Source organism: Megascapheus bottae, chromosome 10 (assembly GCF_031878675.1).
Source record: "Megascapheus bottae isolate mThoBot1 chromosome 10, mThoBot2.hap1, whole genome shotgun sequence".
Taxonomy (NCBI): Eukaryota; Metazoa; Chordata; class Mammalia; order Rodentia; family Geomyidae; genus Megascapheus; species Megascapheus bottae.
This window is the reverse complement of record NC_143518.1, coordinates 58036377-58057079: the sequence shown is the minus strand read 5'-3', so window position 1 is coordinate 58057079 and position 20703 is coordinate 58036377. Positions and strand designations below refer to the sequence as shown.

Genomic DNA, 20703 nt, shown 5'->3' with positions numbered 1-20703 from the left:
GTACTAGATTTGATTCCCAACACCTCAGAAATAAACATTCAGAACTTGATGAACAGAATCAACCATCAGATTGTATGACACAATCCAAACTAGCTTTGAACTCACAGACCTCCACCTTCACTTCCTAATGCTGAGGTTATAGGCATTAATCACCACACCTGAAAAATATTTAAATTATTATTATAAAAGTTAGGTACAGGGGCCAGGAGTTTGACCTAGTGGTAGAGTGCTTGCCTAGCATGCATGAAGATCTGGGTTCAATTCATTGGTACCATATGCACAGGAAAAGCTAGAAATGGTGCTGTGGCTCAAGTGGTATGGCACTAGCCTTGAGTAAAAAGCCCAAGGACAGTGCCCAGGCCTTGAGTTCAAGCACCAGGACTGGCAAAAAGAGAAAACCAGAAGTGGTATTGTGGCTCAAGTGGTAGAATGCTAGTCATGAGAAAGCCAAAGGGCAGTGCCCAGGCCTTGAGTTATAACCCTAGGACTGGCAAAAAAAAAAAAAGACTCAAAGGCACCCTAGACAAATCTGCCTCTTGTTAGACAGCCAAAAGCAGACATGTGGCTGAGCTGTTAGAGTACCAGCTTTGAACAAAAAAGCCAGCAGGAAGCACTCAGTCAAGATCCAGTATAAATAATACAAAGCAAAAAGACACTATCGTAATGAATGGCTGGGCAGTCATTCCAAACTACAAGAGATGCAGTGAGCGACAAAGGAAGGTACAAATAGGATTGCAATCCAGACCAACCTTGCATAACATCCTGAAAAAAAATCTTACCACTAAAGGGACTGGAGAAGTATTTCAAGTGATAGAGTACCTGCATAGCAATCACAAGACCTTGAGTACAAATGTCGGTGCTATGGGGGAAAAAATTAATGAATAGAAGGTAATATCCGGAAGATATGATAGCAAGCTTTAGTTTTAGAAAAGGGTATTTATGTAGAAAATACATCCAAATGCTAAGGGACTGAGGCAGTTATCTCTAGATGGTAGAACAACAGGGACAGGTATGTGTATGTGTGTGTGGATTTTTTTTTTTAGTACTTTTATTCATTTTAACTATTTTATGAATCTGTCTATTAATACTTAATTACTAGACAGATATTAAGGGTATTCTAAGTATTGAAGCTCAAAGCAATAAGGTTCACATAAATGATATCATATGAAACACATTACTTGATTTGCTTTTCGCTTAAAAAAAAAAAAGTACAGTCTGGTGTAGGTGGCTCACGCCTATAATCCCAGCTACTCAGGAGGCTGAAATCTGAGGATTGTGGTTCAAAGCCAGCCTGGGCACTAAAGTCCATGAGACTCTTTATCTCTTATTAACCACTAGAAAGCCAAAAGTGGGGCTGTGGCTCAAAGAGTAGGGTTGTAGCCCTGAGCTGAAGAACTCAGGGACACCACCCAGGCCCAGAGTTCAAGCCCCACAACTTGGGGGGAAACGGGGACAAATACAGATATTGGTGGCTCACACCTGTAATCCTGGCTACTCAGGAAGCTTAGGTCTGAGAATCACAGTTCACAGCCAGCCCAGGTAGTAAACTCCATGAGACTAATCTCGAAGTAACCACCAGAAAATAGGAAGTGGCACTGTAGCTTAAAATGATAGAGTGCTAGCCTTGAACGGAAAGGCTCAGGGATAGTGCATAGGTACTGAGTTCAAGCCCAACAATTGACAAAAACAAAAAACATACATCCTGAGAGCTCTCCCTATTGCATATTTGGATGTATCATTCTTTTCAGTCGTCACATAGTATTCCAGAAAATGGCTGCGTCATGATTTATCCATTCTGTTAAAGTATTGTTTCCATTTTTTCCCTATTACAATGCTGTATTGGTTTTTAATGTTACGTGCAGTTTTGCATGCTGTATAGACAAGGACTTTATATTATATAAAGAAGGTCAATGTAAAGTTTCCTGTCTTCACTAGGCATGGTAACATATGCCTGTAATCTCTGCACTCTGGTGGCTGAGGCAGGCAGCTGAGACCTACTTTGGTGCTCCTTGTGTAGCCTAGGATGATAGGCATGTCCCATGCCCAGCCACTGACTGTATAGTGAGGCCCTCTCTCAAAACAGGCATGCACAAAAAAACTTCTATTTCTTAAGCAGGCTCTGTTTTGACAGTTTTTTCTGTCATGGCTACCTACTAAGAGTTATGTTTGAATAGTTTCCATGTCAGAAGAGCTACATAGCAGAAAACAAAACAAAAAATATATCTCAAGAAAAAGGCTAAATTTTGTTTGATGACTAGTCATTGTCTTTATGAGAACATACATAGTGTTAGCATCTCTCCTGTTTTTGCAGGATTGTTTGTATGGCTGACCCCTGTAAGTCTCAAGTGTATGACAAGTAATCAATGCATAGTTCATAACAAGGATTAAACCAGAGGCAGATGTGTGAGCCACAGTGTTTGTGTTGCCTCTGCACTGCAGATCCTGTTGTTGCCTCTCTGGCTCAAGACATCTTCAAGGAGCTGTCTCAGATCGAAGCTTGTCAAGGCCCCATGCAGATGCGGCTCATTCCTACTCTGGTCAGCATCATGCAGGCCCCGGCAGACAAGATCCCTGCGGGGCTGTGTGCGGTGAGTGGCTGCCAGGCCCGTGGAGTGAGAGCACATGGTCTGCAAGTGCCCCCACAGATCTACCCACCTGGCAAGAAGTCTAGAAAGCCAGTAGAAATCCATAAGGAGGCCAAGAGTACTGTCCACCACTTGTTCCTTTTCACTGCCGTGTTATGTTCACTCGGTGTCTTGGTTATTGGACATCTCTTACTCCAAAGATAGTTCTAACACTTTCTTCTCTCCTTCAGACAGCAATTGATATCCTGACCACCGTAGTACGGAATACAAAGCCTCCCCTTTCCCAGCTTCTCATCTGTCAAGCTTTCCCTGCCGTGGCACAGTGCACCCTTCACACAGATGATAACGCCACCATGCAGGTATCTGAGACAAGGAGGCCAGGTGGAAAACAGCTCCCCAGTAGCAGTGAGTTCCCGACTCTCTGCGGTGAGCCCACCCCAAACCCTGTAAGCTCACCACTCTGTGAGGCGTAGTCCTCAGAGGATAGCATTTACCATATTTAGGCTGAGGGTCTCCTGATGCCTCTTATCATCTGCCTCCTCCCACCCCTCACTGCTAATCTTGCTTGTCACTTCTGTCTTCCCAGAATGGTGGAGAGTGCTTGAGGGCCTATGTATCAGTGACACTGGAACAGGTAGCCCAGTGGCATGATGAACAAGGTCACAACGGACTGTGGTATGTGATGCAAGTGGTGAGCCAGCTTCTAGACCCCCGCACCTCAGAGTTCACAGCAGCCTTTGTGGGCCGCCTCGTCTCCACCCTTATCTCCAAGGCAGGACGGGAGCTTGGGGAGAATCTGGATCAGATTCTTCGTGCCATCCTCAGTAAGATGCAACAGGCAGAGACCCTGAGTGTCATGCAGGTGAGGACAGCGGGGAGTTAGCCTTTCCCAGCCATGCCTCGTGATAGAGATGTAAATGAGTGCGTAGTCCCTGAGTTGTTTCACCCTTGCACTGTCCTTGTAGGGAAGTTAAATAAAATTGGATCTGTGGTCTGTTCTGGCCTCAAATGTAGACCAGGACATCTGTGTTTACCTGTCATAGGAGTGATCCTTATGGTGCACTCACTATTTTTTGCTTGAAAGGCCATTTCCTCTTGCCTTCTGTGTCTTGGAAATCAGCTTCTCTGAGGCAAGTGTCCCTTTTGTTCTCTTCTAGTCTCTGATCATGGTATTTGCTCATCTGGTGCACACTCAGCTGGAACCTCTCTTGGAGTTCCTGTGTAGCCTCCCTGGACCTACTGGTAAACCTGCGCTGGAGTTTGTGATGGCTGAGTGGACAAGCCGACAGCACCTGTTCTATGGACAGTATGAAGGCAAAGTTAGGTAGAGCCATTTTTCTTCTCTAAGTACTCTGCTGATACTCATATTTCTTTCTTCCCTGACTCAACACCATGGAATTTTGTTTATCCCAACCTGCTCCTCATAGTTCCCTTTTCCTTCTTTCTGCATATCTGAATAGCTGCCATCTTTAAATTCCCCCCAAGTGGTCAACACAGTAGATATGTATTTCTGGCATCAACACTCCAGAAATCTGCCTCTGCAGCATACTTCTCCAGCTAAGTACTGCTAGTGGAAGCCCAGGCCTTCCTAGCCTGCCTTATAACTTGCTAGCCTAAACGTTTATTCCACTAGTCCTGTACAGTGCATACAGCCACGGTGATGCCTGCCTTCCCCAGCTTTGTTCATTAGACCATCTCCTAATGCTGAATCCCATTTTCAGCTGAACTCTGTTGTCCTTCCCAATTAATTGTGAACAGAATTTTCACTATCAGATGACATAATGGCCGATGTCCTTGGATGGGTGATTCATTGACCTCTTCTGGCTCTTCTTGCCAGCTCGGTGGCATTGTGCAAACTGCTCCAGCATGGCATCAATGCAGATGACAAACGGCTACAGGATATCCGCGTGAAGGGAGAGGAGATCTACAACATGGACGAGGGCATCCGCACCCGCTCCAAGTCAGCCAAAAGTGGGTGATGCTGCCGTCCCGCCAGGCCCTTCTGTAGGAGCTAAGGACACCTGGGTGAGGGGGCAGGGGTACACTTCGATCTGTGTTCAGACTTAATCAGCAGTGACATTTTGTTGTAGAAGCCGCAAGAAACAATAGGCTAACAGTGGCTCAGGCTGTATGGATCTTCCTATGATGGATCATTGGCAAGAACAGTGTGGGTAGTGTTAGCTTAATTCTAGGGCTTTAACTCACATAGGCTGCCTTCTTCATCAGCAGATTCTCTATGGCCTATGACTGCAGTTAATCGTGGGTAGAGCTGCTGTCTTTGTTGTTATTATAACATCTGTGATGTTGTACAGAGGAGTTGTTGTCTTTTTTTGTTGTTTTTTTCTTTTTTTGTTTTTTGGGGGTTTTTTTGGCCAGTCTCAGTCCTGAGCTCAAGGCCTGAGCACTGTTCTTGGACTTTCTCAAGGCTAGAATTCTACCACTTGAGCCACAGCACCACTTTTTCTGTGTATGTGGTACAAGGCAAGCACTCTACCACTAGGCCAAACTCCCAGCCTGGAGTTGCTGTCTTTTATCTTTAGGCTTGAATTACCTCTGCTGTCTTGCAGACTGAATGTGTTAGGAACTAGATTGCTGTGCTCTGTATAGTGACTTGACTTCGTGGCTTCTTTTTTTTTTTTTTTTTTTTTTTAATTTATTTATTTATTGTCAGTGTAGGGCATGAGCTCTAGTCTTGGGCATTGTCCCTGAGCTCTTCAGCTCAGGGCTATCACATGAGATAAAAGTCTCATGTGTTTTAGTGCCCAGGCTGGCTTTGAACTGCAGTCTTCAGCCTCCTGAGTAGCTAGAATTACAAGTGTGAGCCATCGCACCTGGCTCGTAGCGTCATTATTGATAAGAATATTTCTCCTTTAAACCCTGAATTCTCTCTTCCAGCTTTTTTTTTTTTTTTTTTTTGCCCGTCCTGGGCCTTGAATTCAGGGCCTAGGTACTGTCCTTGGGCTTTCTCAAGGCTAAAGCTCTACCACTTGAGCCACAGCACCATTTCTGGCTTTTTTCTGTGTATGTGGTACCAAGGAATCAAACCCAGGTCTTCATGCTAGGCAAGCACTCTACCTCTAGGCCAAACTCCTGGCCTTCTCTTCCAACTTTTGAACCATTACTAATGTCAGGCAGAATACAGCTATTTAAACCATTCTTTGGTGGCTGAGAATAGTCAGGGATGATGAGCTGCGTACTGAGTGGCTCTGCCTGGGATGGGAATGCAGCCAGCATGAACTCAGTGACAGTCTGACTTGAAGCCTTTTCCTTCCTTCCAGACCCAGAGCGCTGGACAAACATTCCTTTGCTGGTCAAGATCCTGAAGCTGATTATCAATGAACTGTCCAATGTCATGGAGGCGAATGCTGCTCGCCAAGCCACTCCTGCAGAATGGAATCAAGGTACCGAGACCCAGGAGACTGAACCTAGCAGATCAAGTTACAAATTGTCAAATTACCCATTTGCTTTATATAGTCACTAAGGTAAAGGGGGGAAAAATCTTACTGAATGACCTCTGTATGGCTGGCACTGTGAGGTAACCTAACAAAATGTCACCAGAGACTAGGGGTGGGAGCATCCAAGAGGCAAGTTTCCTTCTTCTGGACTCAGAGAGGGACAATGGAAGACTGCTCTAGCTTCTTTTTACTTCCAAATAGATGACTCCAATGATATGTGGGAGGACCAAGAGGAGGAAGAGGAGGAGGAGGAGGATGGTTTAGCTGGCCAGCTTTTATCTGACATTCTTGCTACAAGTAAATACGGTAAGCAGTTTGAGAAGAAGACAGCCACTCTGGGACTGAGAGTGGGGTGCCCAAGAAAGGGGAGATGTAAACCTATAAGGGAAGTTGTTGGACTTTAGCCATTTGGGTGGAATCCTGGCCTCTGTCCTGACTCACATGTTTTATCTGCATCTAACAGAGGAGGATTACTATGAAGATGATGAAGAAGACGACCCCGATGCTCTGAAGGATCCTCTCTATCAGATTGACCTGCAGGTGAGCACGTTTAGAGGAGAGCTCTTAAAAATAACATTGTCCAGCCTGGAAGCAGGAAATGGCCTCCAGTGTATTCAGCGTTCTTCACTTCATTGGAAGCCTCGGAAGGGGCTTCCTGCTTTGCTGAATGTAGATGGCTGGAGCTTTTCATCTCTGTTTTCCACCTATGGTAACTCAGCTTCTTGGGCCACATAGTGAAGGTTCCCAGGGTGAAATAGGAGATCAAACTGTAGAAACAGCGAATGTTTTTGTTCCCTATGGAATTTGCCCTTGGCATGTGCTTAAATTCTATCCAGGATAGTAAATGCTGATCCCTCTGGAAGCTGCCATTTGGTGGTGGTCCTTACTCCGCCTCACCTGGCTGAGCCAAGAACCCTCAGTGATGACCTGTTCTCCCCTGCAGGCCTATCTCACAGACTTCCTCTGCCAGTTTGCTCAGCAGCCCTGCTACATAATGTTCTCGGGCCATCTTAATGACAACGAGAGGCGGGTTCTACAGACCATTGGCATCTAAAGGGGTGTCTTCTCACCTGTGCTCCCCCTCTGGGCCCAACCATGGACCATTCCACAGTCCTCTGGCCAAGAAATGCACTTCCCGGCCTGGAGTGGCTATCTGGAGTGACATTGACCACCGAGACCACGATCACCAGTGCTGGCACTTAGGGGTGATGGAATGAAGGACATTTCTCGGCATCCCTGTGAAGATTTCCCCATCTCTGGAACCTTCTTTCTCCCCAGCTCTGCCCCCATCTCTATTCCTAGTGTTTTTTGCTGGCCAGTCCAGAAACATCCATACTGAAAAGGATTATGGGTTATTTTGCCCCACCTCAGGAGCACAGGAAATCAACGACCATTTTTACTCTAAAACGTACCTGTCTACTTTCATAAGACATCTGATGTAAGCAGATAGGAATTCCCTCGAGAGATTGTGCTGTCTGCCCGCAGCCAGTGATGGCCTGGGTTCTCAATGGGAACAAGTGAGAACAGCACCGTGCTCGGCCCTTTCCAGTGCCCTCCCTCCCGTTCTCCTGCAACACTTAAGACTCTTCTGTCAAGGAAGTCATCTTGGTTTTGCTTCATTGCATGACACGGCCCTCCCCCAGGCTGTTCCTATATATACATGCATACACAAAACAAGCCAGACAGATGGCGATTTGTTTTTCCTTTTTTAGAAAAATGAAAAAAGGGAAAAAATGAATTTTTAAAAAATCCACCTGACCCAACTATATTTAATATGCCTCTCACACATTACCACAGAGTCTGATATTCAAAGGCTGTCCCCTGTCCCTCAGTAATCCTCTAAGGAGGTTAAGTTGTAGCCTTCAAATTCGCAACCTGTATTTTTATAGGACAGTAAAGTAATCTTTACAAATGAATTTAGTCTGCATGGTGTAAGGTATCTTAGCACCTCTGCCTTTGATTCCCTTTAAAAGGAAAGTAAAATAGAGGAGGAAAAAGGACTGTGTAGTGCCTATTTAGCTTTCTAAGTGCAATCTGGCAAACTCAACTCAAAATAATTCTTGTTGAATTGGTATTGTTCCATCAAATATGCTTAAGGGGCCTAGGGCAATAGCTGAGTGGAGGGCACCTGCCTAGTGTGTACAAGGAAGGCCCTGGCTTGAATCCTCAGCACTACCAAAAAAGTTGTAAGGATGCTATCACATGTCTTAATTAGGTTTTAGTCCGTTGCCGGTTCAGATAGTAAAAAGAAATTGAAAATAATAATTGAGAGGAAAGTAAAACCTTATTCACATGTAGTGGCCCATCTTTAATAGTCACAGAATCTTTCTTTAGCATGTTGGTGTTATAGGAAGGAAATGGCATAGAAAGTGGACTTGGATCTCTTAAGGAAAGGGTGTCATTTTGGATTATGTACTCTGTAGGACTTTCTGGAAGCCTGAGGGTTCTATAGCTGGAAATGACATCATGCCACTAGATGTCCCTACTGTTCAGTTTCCATGGTGAATTGGAAGTGGTTCAGTTATAATGTTAACATGTGAACGTGTTCACAGCTGACTGCAGCAAGCCAAATCTTGAAGCTAATACTGCTTCTGTCCTGGATTAAGAGTCATTAATAAGAGAAAATGATGGCAGATCTGGCCAAGTGGAACACAGAAAAAGACAATGTAAAGCTTCACTCCATACTTGACCTCAAGGCAGTACCAGTTGGGTTTGGTGCTAAAATCGGTAGACTGTTCACAAGGCTAAGTTGGCCATGATCTTGGCACAAAAGAATGGTCTACGGCCAGGAGTTTGGCATAGTGGTAGAGTGCTTGCCTAGCATGCACGAAGACAGGGATTCGATTCCTCAGTGCCATATGCATAGAAAAAAGCCAGAAGTGGTGCTGAGGCTCAAGTGGTAGAGCTCGGGCCATGAGAAAGTCTGAGGACAGTGCTCAGGCCCTGAGCTCAAGCCCAAGACTGGCAAAAAAAAAAAAGAATGGTCTCATACCAGCATCAGTGGACTAAGTTTGACAAGTCTTGGGGCTTTAGCAGAACAATATGTGCCCTTTTTGAGCCTGCTAATTAGGACATTTTGTCCAGGTCTGTGTCCAGAAGTGGTCCTGAGTCCTTTAACAATACTTTTCTTTCGTGCTTTTAAGGTGTTTTTCTTTTTCTCTGTGCTGGTTGTGGGGCTTGAACTCAGGGCCTGGGTGCTGTCCCTGAGCATTTGTGCTTGAGGCCAGTGTTCTGCCACTTGAGCCACACTGCTAGCTTTTTGGTAGTTAATGGGACATAAGATTGTTATGGACTTTCTTGATGGGGCTGGCTTAGAACCATAATCCTCAAATCCCAGTCTCCTGAGTAGCTGGGATTACAGATGTGAGTCACTGTCATTCTGGTCTGATAACCCCCAGTACTCAGCTCTTCTGATGATGGGTGGGCTTCTTTTTGCCTTAAACATTCTAAAAAAGAAAGCTGTGGAAAAAATGGTACTAGATAAGAGAGGAGTGCTGACCACCAAACTTTAGATAATGGGAAGTGTCTGGAAGTGGAAGATCCCAGTAACTACAAGCTGTGACAGTGCACAGTGCACAGGTAAGAGGTAGCTGGGAGGTAGGCATTTACCTTGCGCAAAGTCCAGAGTTCAGTCCTGTGAACCACGGGTAATAAGAATGTGAAATGGTCTCAGTAGAAGAAGGTTGGCAGTGGAGCATCATAGCAGGTTGGGGAAGTGGACAGTTTACGGATTCTGTAATGTTACATGCCAGTAATGAGGCTAGGACTATAGTGTGGCCTGGTCTGGGAGGGTAGAAGCAGGTGGTAACAGTACAGAGTGCCTCATCCTCTGTGTGTCAGTGAACTTGGTTACCTGATTGCTATGTTCCTGTTTGGTGCTCAAAAAGAGGGTCCTTAGGTGCTGGTGACTCAGTGTAAATCCTAGCTAAGATCCAAGAGTTGTGATTCAAAGCCAGTCCAAGCAGTAGAGTCAGTGGGACTCTTATCTCCAATTAAACACCGAAAAAGCCAGAAGTGGAGCTATGACTCAAGTAGTACAGTGCTAGCCTGGAACACAAAAGTTCAGGGACAGTGCCCAGGTGCTGAGTTCAAGCTCAGGACTAGCACCAAAGTAAAGAGGGTCCTTGACAGATCAATGCTTACCAGAAAGAGGGCCAAGGTCTAAATTGAGTCATATAGGGGGAGTGAAGAAGCAGAGAACGCTGGCCTGGGAACACCACTTTTGAAATTTAAAGGATAATCAGTGCAAAACATACTGTACTTTCTAACCCCAACCAGGCAGACTTGCTTCTAATTGTAGATCATGAGATGAATTTCTGGCCATTCCTTTTCCTGTCTGTTTCTTTGAACATAGCTATGCAGAGTTAGTGTTAGATGCTAGAAAGGCTTGGGTATTTCTCAAGGAGCAAGTTTAGGACTCAGAAGTCAATAGTGCAACAAACGGGAATGCTACAAGAGAAGTAAATTCCTAATGTGGCGATCAGTATACAAAGTGGGGTTACATGGAGAAGAGTGGCCCTCAAGGAGAAACAACCCTTGCAAGGAAGGGACGGCCGGCTACCCCAGCTAAGACCTCAGGAGCACTGAAGTGCCAACTGCTCAGTACTAATACTTAAATGACAATGACCTTAGACCAAGATGACCTTTTGTTACCACATTTTGCAGCTTGAAATATATGTCAAATGTTAACCTGCCAGTGAAAGATTGCAATCTACCAGCTTGTATTTACTGCCAGGTCTGCAGCTTGCCTCTACATTTGCCATGCAGATGAGAATGGGGAAGCATGGTCCAAAGGGAAAAACCATCATGAAACAACTAGATTTTGAAAGCTTATAAGCACATTAAAGATGTTAAAAATGGACCTAAGTGTGGCTTGATGGTAGAGCATTTAACTAGCATTCATGAGGCCCTGGCTTCTCCCAGCACCACCACCTCAAAAAAGGTAGTAGAATGTATGGTTCCTGGGAGACCTAGCTGGAAGTAAGAGGGCATGTGGGTGAGGAGGTGAAGAGTCTTCCAGAGAGGAGGCGACATGGGCAGGGGTTCTGGGGCCAGGCCAGAGGTAACTAGGACTTGGCACCTGGGCTGGAGGGGAAAGCAATGGGAAAGCCGAGAGCCTAGACTATGGTTGTGACTGGAAGAGGTTCATGCGTTCCTGACATGCGGACAGGTACAGTTAAGGAGGCATTTCCACCGTGCCTGCAAGCTGTGGAATGAATTATTTTACCAAATTACAGTGAGGTCCTTCCAGTGAACAACGATGCAACCAGGCGCTGGGCATTCCCTTGGTAATCAGATGGGTCATGGAGAAAGCCCATGGTCGCAGTGATTTGAGTGGCAATGGTATTTCACCAGGATTCCAGTAACAGCTCAGCCTAAAGTAATTGAGAATAGAATCCCAGGCTATGAGATGATTGCCCCCGCCCCGACGACTGCTCAGCAGCCATCTATGATGAGAACCCTGGCTTTCCAATTTTGACTTTTTACAGGACGTGATGAAAGGGTAGCATGACTGCTGGTTTCCTAAAATTGCAAGTTAGAAAAGTTCTCTTTACCTGTGTGGAATGTATGATTTTGTGGCAGATGAGCTATGGGAAGAAAAACAATGAGGTGCCTGACCAGAAAGCCCAGGAAGTCCCCCCACTCCAAACCTTGATTTCATCTGCCAGATGATGACTGATGGCTATCTCACTGGTGTGTGACTGGCATTAAGGTGACTTGAGAGCACCTGGGATGGGGAGACTTGTTCCACCCTGCCTCCTGCCCCTAGGGAAAGAGGCTACATTTGGCCCAGTCTCTGACTCCGGGTTTGAGTGTGACTTAGTTGCTTCATAGATGCTGATGATGTTAATTCAGGGTTTGGAGAGCTTTGGGGAGGATAGCTATGGGAGGCAGGGGCTGCCCTAGCTCTGCCTCACCTTCCTAAGCTGTCTTTCTGTGATTTTTTTCTGTGTTACATATTGGTGTGTGTGTGGGGGGGGTGGTAACAGTTCCTCTAGACAAGTAGGCAGAGATGTCCATGGCCTATGTGTGGTTTGTCCCAGCCCAGGACCTGGCAGAGCTCCTCGTGATGAGGAAGCGTTCTAGGGAGAAGTTTGCATGGAGTTAGCCTGGATTACACAGGCTCAAACAGCTAGATTTCCATGGTGAGCATGGATGCTAACCTGTATGGACAATGGACCAGGGATTGTTCAGGCTAGAAGGGGAGCAGACCGTAGTAATAACAAATGGAATCCCTCACCACATAGGATAGATCTGGTCTGACCTCTTAACTAAAAACACAATAATTAGTTCTGTACTTGATGGTGATTGATAATTCATTTCCCATACCAAGGCTGTTAGATACCCTCCAGGAAGTGCTTTCCTGAGCAGGGAGATAGAATGGACCAGAGCCTCTGATAGCTCTCCCTCGGGGATTCCAATGGGTTTGGCAGACCACAGTTCATTTCCACATGAGAAAACCAAACTAGAGGATCCATGGAGCTCACTGAACCAGGAAATGACAGAACAGGCCCTGTACTTACTTAGTTATTCAGAACATGGCTCTGGAGCCAGCCTGGGTTCAAATCCTGATTCTACCACTTCCAACTTGGTGATTGTGGTACTTATATAGCCTGTCTCTGCTTCCTAATCCACAGAGCAAGTGCATTCATATCTCTTTCATGAAGTTATTGGGAGGATTAAAGTCAGTACAACACCGAGTATTTTGCAATGAAACCTCATAATGAGTATTCATTTTATTTGTTGGTCTAACTGCAAGTCGAATGGGATTCTCACACCTAAACCTGCCTTGCTGGTATTGCCAAGAAAGACCCTGTGCCTCTGCAGATTTCACCAGTTTCCCTTTGTGCAGGTGTCTAGAAACACACCCTTCTCCCCCTCTCCAGGGTGGAAAGCCCCCCACTCCCCCCCCAAAGTCCTAAGCCCTTCCCTGGAGTAGGAGTGGGGACAGACTTGGAAGAGCTGTAAACAGAGCCTTCCTCTCTCACCCTGAGCTCTCAAAATAACTTGTCTGCTTCCACCCAGCCCAGCTGGCAGAGCCCAGGGCTGAGTAAGGTGCCATTTAAAGATAACCTGGCCCTCCCTGTCTGCCCCACTCCCCGGGCCAGGCTCCTGAGGCCAGATCTTGGCGTCTGAGACTGCTCCCATAGCCACCAGGATGTGCCTTAGAAGGGGTTCACCCAGGCCACCCAAGTGGACCTGACTAGCCCCTCTGCCTTGAGATCCAAGCTGCCTGCCCTCTGCTGAGATCACCAGGAATGCTGCAAGAGAGCTGGAGCTTGCCACTCTGAGGGGCAGTCTTCCAAAGGCATTGTAATGCCCTCATGGAAGAGCACCCCCTTACAAGTACCTGGATGATGGGGAAAACGACCCATTGCCCATTCACCCCTCAGGTGCCTCTCACAAAGGGCAAGCTCAGAAGACGTCTTTCATTTACAGCAAGAAAGATCAAAGTTAGACACCAAAGATACTTGTTTAATCTGGGGCAGTTCGGAGTAAAGAGACCTGGTTTCCTTCAGTTTGCAGCTCAGCCATGAGATCTTGACCACGTTCCTGGTAGTCTCCTGTGCTTTGCTCTTCCAGCTGTGGACCAGAAGAGGAATCTGTTCAAGGCTCTGCAGAGGGTGTGATGGATAACAGCAAATGCTGCAGGGTCCTGTGGAGAGAAGGAAACTAATCACCTGTCTGTGCACTGGGTTGCCAGAGGCCAGGCCGAATGAGGAGAGCAGGTAGCCTGGGGTGCTCTTCAGGAAAGGGCAAGAATTGGAAAAAGGAATTAAAGAAAAAACCTCAGAATGGCTCAGTTCAAACCACCTGAGCCAGGCAGAAAGAATGCAGAGGCCTCCATGGACAAGCAGCAAGGGTGAGGCAGAGCCAAGCCCCACCCCACGCTGGGTCCTAGAAGATCAGGAGGGTCCCAGGACTACTGGCTAGTCTTCAGGCTCTAAAATTAGGTGGCACATGGTAAGTTGTAGAAGCCCTGGACTGGTCATGTGGCCTGGAAAATTCAGGCCATAACGTAAGGCCCCAGCCCAATCCGGGGCATGTCACAGCCCTTTCTCTACTCCCAGACATCATGCCTGTCTTCCCATGCCATGCAGACTTCTGCTATGGACAGGCTGGGCATCAGTGGTCCTGAGTACATTTGTTTTTGATATTCCAAACATAGCTATGAGCATTTTAGACAGTTAAGGAGGGTTTTGTGGGGGATGCGAAGGGCTGGGCTTTGAAGCTACAAAAGCCCATCTTCCAGTTTCCCAGTGTAAAACCTGGAAGAATTAATGAACTCATTTGCCTGCACTCTCCTTTTGGAGACACCCTGGGTGGTCTTCTCTGATCAGAGATTACTCTCCATCCCCTTCTTTTCTATGAAAGAACCTCTTCCCTACCCTAGGGACTGAGACACTAGCTCTGTGAGAGAGACTGTTCTTGCATGCTGTGCTTGGAGATTTAGGTGAGCCCTACAGGCCTGAGATGTGTGCATTTTCTCCACTTCTGTAATCCCTCCCCAGTCCTCTCATCTATCCCCCTCTTACTCCTTTCCTGGCCAGGCTGGGACTAACCACTTGAACCACTCCATCTCTACTTTTTTTTTTTTTTTGCCAGTCCTGTGCTTGAGCTCAGGGCCTGAGCACTGTCCTTGGTCTTTCTCAAGGCTAGAGCTCTACCACTTGAGCCTCAGCACCACTTCCGGCTTTTTTCTATGTATGTGGTACCGAGGAATCGAACCTGGGTCTTCATGCATGCTAGGCAAGCGCTCTACCACTAGGCCAAACTCCCGGCCCCTCCATCTCTACTTTTTGCTGGTTACTTTAGAGATGCAGTCTAGTGGGCTTTGAGAGCCCACTGGCCTTGAATGGTGATCCTCCTTTTGGTCTCAGCTCCCTGAGTAGGTAGAAATACAGGTAAAAGCTACTGGTACCTAGCTTCATTTTGTTTTTCTAAAAGACTAGAGTTTTCTTTTTCCTAGGAAAAAAGAAACTAGTAAGAAGAAACTAAAGATGCCAGAGAAAAGACACCGCAGAGAAAGATCAGATGGGGCCAAGGGCCCACAAGAAAGAGTCACCTTGGATAGGAGACGTACATCTTCACCCGCAAGTTGGTCCACCTACAATGACTGAGCACCTACACCCAGGACTGGGTGACACAGTGAACACACCCACGGATTCTGTGCTCATGGAATGTGTGGTAGGAAAGAGACAGATGGCACTGGGAAGACTGTAGGTAGCAGTGTAGAGGTGTGACAGTTCCTGGATCTGGCATGTGTGGCCATCCCGGGTGTGGGTGTGCGCTCCTGCTGGCCCATCGGCTTGCAGCAATTTCCTGGGGCAGGGGCACCATCCTCCCCTCTCCTATTTCACCTCTCCTGGGTGGCTGCTCCTCTTTCTACTTTCCTTTCCTAAACTCATTGGGGGGGGGAGGGGAAGAGAGTTGGGGCTGAACTCAGAGCATTAGCATTTTCACTCAAGGCTGGTGCTCTACCACTTGAACCATGCCTCCACTTTCAGGTTCCCCCCCCCCCCCCCCCCGTGGTCAATTGGAGATGAGAGTCTCATGAACTTTCCTACCCTGGCTAAATCTTCATGCTCAGATCTCAGCTCCTGAGTAGTTAGGATTGACAGGCATGAGCCACGGGGAGCCCAGTATGCTGGGCCTTTTATGCCCTGCTTTGGTTCCTTTGCTTCAGATCACCAGAAAAATCTGACCTCTGTTGGGAGTAGGGATCCATGCTGAGCTAGAAGACAGGTCTTCCCCTTCCACTACCCGCTACTGGTTATACTTCCTTGAGCAAGTCTCTCTTGAGCCCTGGTTTCTGGGAATGATGCTTATCAATCAGGCTTAGCTCCTGGAGTGGAGAGGTGATGAAGATGGTGGAAGGCTGATGTCCACGTGTGAAAGTGACTCGGGGCACAGGCACTGCATATGAGTTTGTAACAGGACTGAGGAACTTCCTGCACCCTGAAGCGCTGCGCCCACCGCTAACCCTCCCAGCCTCCCTGGTGCTCGGGTGGCAGGCAGTATTTCTGCGGGCCTGCCTCATAGACAAAGGGTCTTACTGTGGAGTGCTTGACTGCAAAGACCCCCAGGGGCGGGGCGGCCTGCCACGGCGGCTGCCAGGCCATGCGTGGAGCCGGCGGCGGGCGGGGGAAGGGGAGCCGCTGCAGCTGCCAGGGGCCAGGCCTGTGGCCACCGCTGGGGACAAAGCGGCTCTGAGCTGCCTCTCAATGGGTGCCTGTGTTTCAGGAAGGGGGCGGGGTGGCGCCTGGCCTCTTGGCCGTCCCTTCCCCCACAGGACGTCCCAGGCTGGACACTAGGGTAGAGGAGGTCCCGCGCGAGGGAGGGTCCAGCCCTGCCCCTCCAGGGTTGGCCCACGTGCTGGACGTTCGGAGGTGGCACAAGGATCGGGGCTTCTGGGGTCCAGGATAATGATTGGGCCCCGGCGAGGGGCGGCCCTGGGGCGCGGACAACCGGCGCGGGAGCGGGGTGGTGCGGGGCCCGGCGAGGGGCGCCGCGGCGGGTGGGCGGGGCGCGGGCGGGGCGGGGCGGCGCAGGCGGGGCGGGAAGTCCCGCCCCGAGGAGGCGGCAGCGGAGCCGCAGCCTGGCCGCGGGCTGGGCCCCGCTGCAGCGCCCGCCCGCCGGCCCGCTCGATCCTCCGGCCCGGCCGTGCCCGACCCCGCCATGCCGCCCTCGGGGCTTCGCAGGGCCGCGCCGCTGGCTGCGTTCGCTCTGCTGGCGCTGGGGGCCCCCCTGGGTAAGGGATGCGGGGTGAGGCTCCGGGAGGGGAGGGAGGGGCAGCTTCCCCTCCGCCGGCGCCGCCGACCGCCCGGAGGAAGGAGCGCGGGAGGCCGTGCCGGGCGAGCTTGCTGGGGCTTTGGGGTTGAGACCCTTGGGTGGAATCAATAAAAGTTATCGCCCAGCTTCTGGGAGCCAGAGGATTGGGGGCGGCCGAGAGAGGGCAGCCCGAGTTGACCTGGCCCCGTGGCCCCGCGCCCCCACCCTGCCCACCCTGCCCGCAGCGCTGGCCGGCGAGGACTGCCTGTGGTACCTGGATCGGAATGGCTCCTGGCATCCGGGCTTTGACTGCGAATTCTTAACCTTCTGCTGCGGGACCTGCTACCAGCGGTACTGCTGCAGGGACCTGACCTTGCTCATCACTGAGAGGCAGCAGAAGCACTGCCTGGCCTTCAGGTGGGTGCCCGCCTCCCCATCCTCTGCCCCTCTCCCTTGTCCCTCTGGGCATTCGTAGCCCAGAGTGGAGTCACCAGACCCTAGCCGGGAGGCTGGTGCACTAACCGGTGAGCTCCCCAAAAGGTAGGCTCCGGCTGGACTGAGGCTGTCTCTTTGGTCCACAAAGCCACGCATGCTGTGTGTGGGGTGTTAACCAGGTGGAAAGAAGCAGAGGGAAGAAGGCCTGAGATAGGGGGTTGACTCCCAGATCTGGGTGTGTGATCTGGGGAAGACACTTGTCTCAGAACCATTGCTTCCTCACCCTAAGATAAGGGGTTATCAAAATTGCTGAATTATTATATCATCATCGTCATCTTCATCATCATCATATCCACACCTCACTCGTGCTAGGTAAATAAGTGCTGTACCACTGAACTCCATCCCTAACCCTAAATTAGTGGGTTTCAGACTTCTCTTCGAAGGAGGTTGCTGACACATAAAAGAATTGAAAGGATAGTGTCAGGAATAAAATGTGATTGTTTCTAAGGCTCTTCAAGGGCTAACATGATGTTAACCTAATTAACCAAGTTGCAAGTGCAAAAACAGTAGCAGAAGAACACACTACTACATATCCCAGCATGCCCCACACTAGCTAGCTGGGCAGTACAGCCTTCTGGGAAGTGGAGGTCCCAATTCCTCCAGTAGAACTAGGCAGAATCTCATGAGGAATCACATTCAGTGGCCCCCTGCTGGCCCAGCGTTGAGGCCAGCACAATGAGTATGGGAGTGAGAGGACCTGTTCTCTGTCCCAAGTCCCAAGACCATAGCAGGCATCGCCTCTGCCGTGATCCTCTTTGTGGCTGTGGTTGCCACCACCATCTGCTGCTTCCTCTGTTCCTGTTGCTACTTGTACCGCCGTCGCCAGCAGCTCCAGAGCCCATTTGAAGGTGAGATGAACTGAACAAGATGGACCCAAGCTGGGCCGAGCCCTATGGTGGGCACTAGAGAGGTTAAGCAAGCATAGTAGTCTGTGACTGTATGCATGCACTTGCCAGCATGTAAGCCCAGAAATATTCTTGTATGCCTGCAAATAATGGGCCCTATGTGTGCAAGTATATCCACATGGGAATATTCAGTTGTGCACAGGGGCAGGGGTAGTGTGTTAATGGCTCCAGTGCGTGCGAGGTCTATGCAGGTGGCCATTAATTAGGTGTGGTCCTGTGCACATTGCATGTGATTGCACAGGTACTGGGAACCAGATGAGCATGGGATCATCAACACCATGTAGGAAAGAGCTCAGTGTGGAATGAAAGGGCTGGAGAGCTCCCTTGGTGGCCGCTGGTCTGCATTGCCAGATCCTAGCTAAAGTAGGGTACTCCTCAGGCTGCACGTTCTGCTTCACAGTCCTGAGGGAGGCAGGCATGCTAGGCACAGACTGACTGGCCAACCACAAGAACACTGGCAACTCTGCCAAGCAGTGGTTGGGAGGCAAAGGCCACAGGTGGCCAGCAAGGAGCCTGCCAGGAGGGTGCCTATGTTGCTTTCCTGGTCAGGCCATGTTTCCTGTGGCAAGTAGGGCTCTAACTGCTGATCTTTGTCCCTCACCTAGGCCAGGAGATTCCAATGACGGGTATCCCTATGCAGCCAGTATACCCATACCCTCCAGACCCCAAAGCTGGCCCTGCCCCACCACAGCCTGGCTTCATGTACCCCCCTAGTGGTCCTGCTCCCCAGTACCCACTCTACCCCACTGGGCCCCCAATCTACAACCCTGCAGGTAAGTGAGAAATCTGGGCCCCTCGCTCCTGCTTGGCCCCACCTTCACTGCAAGACCCTGATTGCCTGTCTTTTCCTCACCCCCCTCCCTGGAAACCCTCAGGCCACTTCTTCCCATGATCCTGCACATTCTGGGAATTGGGGAGAGTTACTTCCTGTCCTCGGGTCCACTGAACCTCCTCCTGTCTCTTTGGCTTTCAGCGCCTCCCCCCTACATGCCACCACAGCCCTCTTATCCTGGAGCCTGAAGAATCACCTGTGGTTCTACTATTCCTTCAGTGATGCCAGCTTTGGGGAATGCCGGATCTTGTTACTGCATCCAGCCTTGGGGGTGGGCAGGGGTGTTTGATCTGGGCCCCAGATCAAGGCTGACGGTAGAGCCCCGGAGAAGAAAAATGGGAGCTGAGCTGGAGCTACCAAGATTGTGAACATTGGGCATGGGGCTTGGGACTACTGAGCCATTTTTATTGGGGAGCCAGGGAGAAGCGTGACAGCCCTGGCTTTCAAAGCAGAAGTCCCTTTGCTCCCAAGGTTCTCAAATCAGAAAGTCAGGGCCCCTCCGGTTTGCCTGCTTTGGGCTGGGGTGGGGGCAGTGGGAGGCTTTTTCAACAGCTGGCAGTGACCTTCCCCTCTGGCTACCCCACCAGCCAGGGCTCTGGCTTGCTGGATTAAAGCTGTAAAGATGTAATGTGTTGGTGACATCACTGAGCCCATCCATGCCTTCCAGTAGCACCACCTAGACTTGTGCCCATCTTGCATCCTAAAGCAGGGTAGGGTGGCACCAGCATGAGAGCTCAACTCCACCTCCAGCCCCATCCAGGCAGAACCACCCCTGGCCAAAGGGTCTTTGCTGGTTCCCAAAGCTTGTGAGGTGGCTTTGCAGCAGCTGCCAAGAAGGTACTTACTACAGATTCTGTCCTCAGGCCCCTGAGCCATCTGAGGCCCCACCAACTGACAAACGCACCTCCCCATCCTAGTACACTTACATCCAAATTTGGACCCCACCCACCTGACCTTGAACATGTCTATGAAGACCATCCAGTGTGTATCCTCTAGGTAGAAGACAGACGATACTCTCGCTGATCAGGAGCAAGAATTATGATGCCGGTGAACTATGAGTCCTATCTTTCCTTCCTCAGCAGATGTCCTAGGACTAGGGGCTGAATGGAGGGACACAACCAGCCAAGAGAAGGGGCCAAGATGCTTCTATCTGCTGTTGGGTCATGAGGGGAACCTGAAGACATCAGGGCCTTCCAGTCAACGCCAGAGCCCCCCCACTAAGCTTAGTTAAAGAGACAATCTGGGGCCTGGTGTTCATGGTTCATGCCTGTCATCCTAGTACTTAGGAGGCCAAGATCTAAGAACCATGGTTGTGAGCCAGCTTCAGCGGACAAACTCATGAGATTCTTGTTTCTCGTTAGCCAGCAAAAAGCTAGAAATGGAGATGTGGCTCAGACTTGAGCAAAAAAGCCAAGTAAGAAAGTGGCACTGTGACTCATTAGCCTTGAGTTGGAGAGCTCAGAGTCAGTGCCCAGGCCCGGAGTTCAAGTCGCACAACCAAACAAAAACAAAGCCAAATAGGAGCATAGGACTTGAGTTCAACACATTAAGGGGGTGGGGGGGGAAGTAAATCTGAGAACAGCAGCATGTGCCTGAAGCTGAGTGGTTTCTGTGCCTTTCTATACTTATTGGGGACACAGTCCACAGTCCTATCTCTC

At 49.3% G+C, this 20703-nt stretch overlaps 3 protein-coding genes across 4 annotated transcripts in view; 2 read left to right on the top strand and 1 right to left on the bottom strand.

Annotated features, from left to right (window-relative positions):
- The window catches only part of Ipo9 (importin 9), a 38450-nt gene extending 29451 nt beyond the window's left edge, over positions 1-8999 (top strand). For both annotated transcript variants that reach the window (XM_090341435.1, XM_090341436.1), the window contains 9 exons: positions 2440-2588; positions 2816-2944; positions 3172-3447; positions 3743-3909; positions 4423-4556; positions 5864-5986; positions 6242-6346; positions 6504-6580; positions 6984-8999. In XM_090341435.1, the coding sequence (XP_090197561.1) occupies positions 2440-2588; positions 2816-2944; positions 3172-3447; positions 3743-3909; positions 4423-4556; positions 5864-5986; positions 6242-6346; positions 6504-6580; positions 6984-7094 (1271 nt within the window). In that variant the 3' untranslated portion in view covers positions 7095-8999. The remainder of the gene's footprint in view (positions 1-2439; positions 2589-2815; positions 2945-3171; positions 3448-3742; positions 3910-4422; positions 4557-5863; positions 5987-6241; positions 6347-6503; positions 6581-6983) is intronic.
- A 4520-nt stretch (positions 9000-13519) lies between these two features.
- Lmod1 (leiomodin 1) overlaps positions 13520-20703 on the bottom strand; it is a 46575-nt gene continuing 39391 nt past the window's right edge. Inside the window, exon 3 of the mRNA XM_090341432.1 lies at positions 13520-13697. Coding sequence (XP_090197558.1) covers positions 13569-13697 — 129 coding nt within the window. The 3' untranslated portion in view covers positions 13520-13568. The remainder of the gene's footprint in view (positions 13698-20703) is intronic.
- Positions 16617-19673, top strand: Shisa4 (shisa family member 4). The gene is made up of 5 exons (XM_090341434.1): positions 16617-16793; positions 17059-17230; positions 18023-18156; positions 18819-18986; positions 19187-19673. The coding sequence occupies exons 1-5, from the start codon at positions 16721-16723 to the stop codon at positions 19231-19233; spliced, it is 594 nt and encodes a 197-aa protein (XP_090197560.1). The 5' UTR covers positions 16617-16720; the 3' UTR covers positions 19234-19673.

Bases quoted from the DNA above. Each gene is read 5' to 3' on its own strand.
- Shisa4 (XM_090341434.1), top strand. From the start codon at position 16,721: ATGCCGCCCTCGGGGCTTCGCAGGGCCGCGCCGCTGGCTGCGTTCGCT. The intron at 16,794-17,058 runs GTAAGGGATGCG...CCCTGCCCGCAG, and splicing joins GGCGCTGGGGGCCCCCCTGG to CGCTGGCCGGCGAGGACTGC. The intron at 18,987-19,186 runs GTAAGTGAGAAA...TTTGGCTTTCAG, and splicing joins CCCAATCTACAACCCTGCAG to CGCCTCCCCCCTACATGCCA.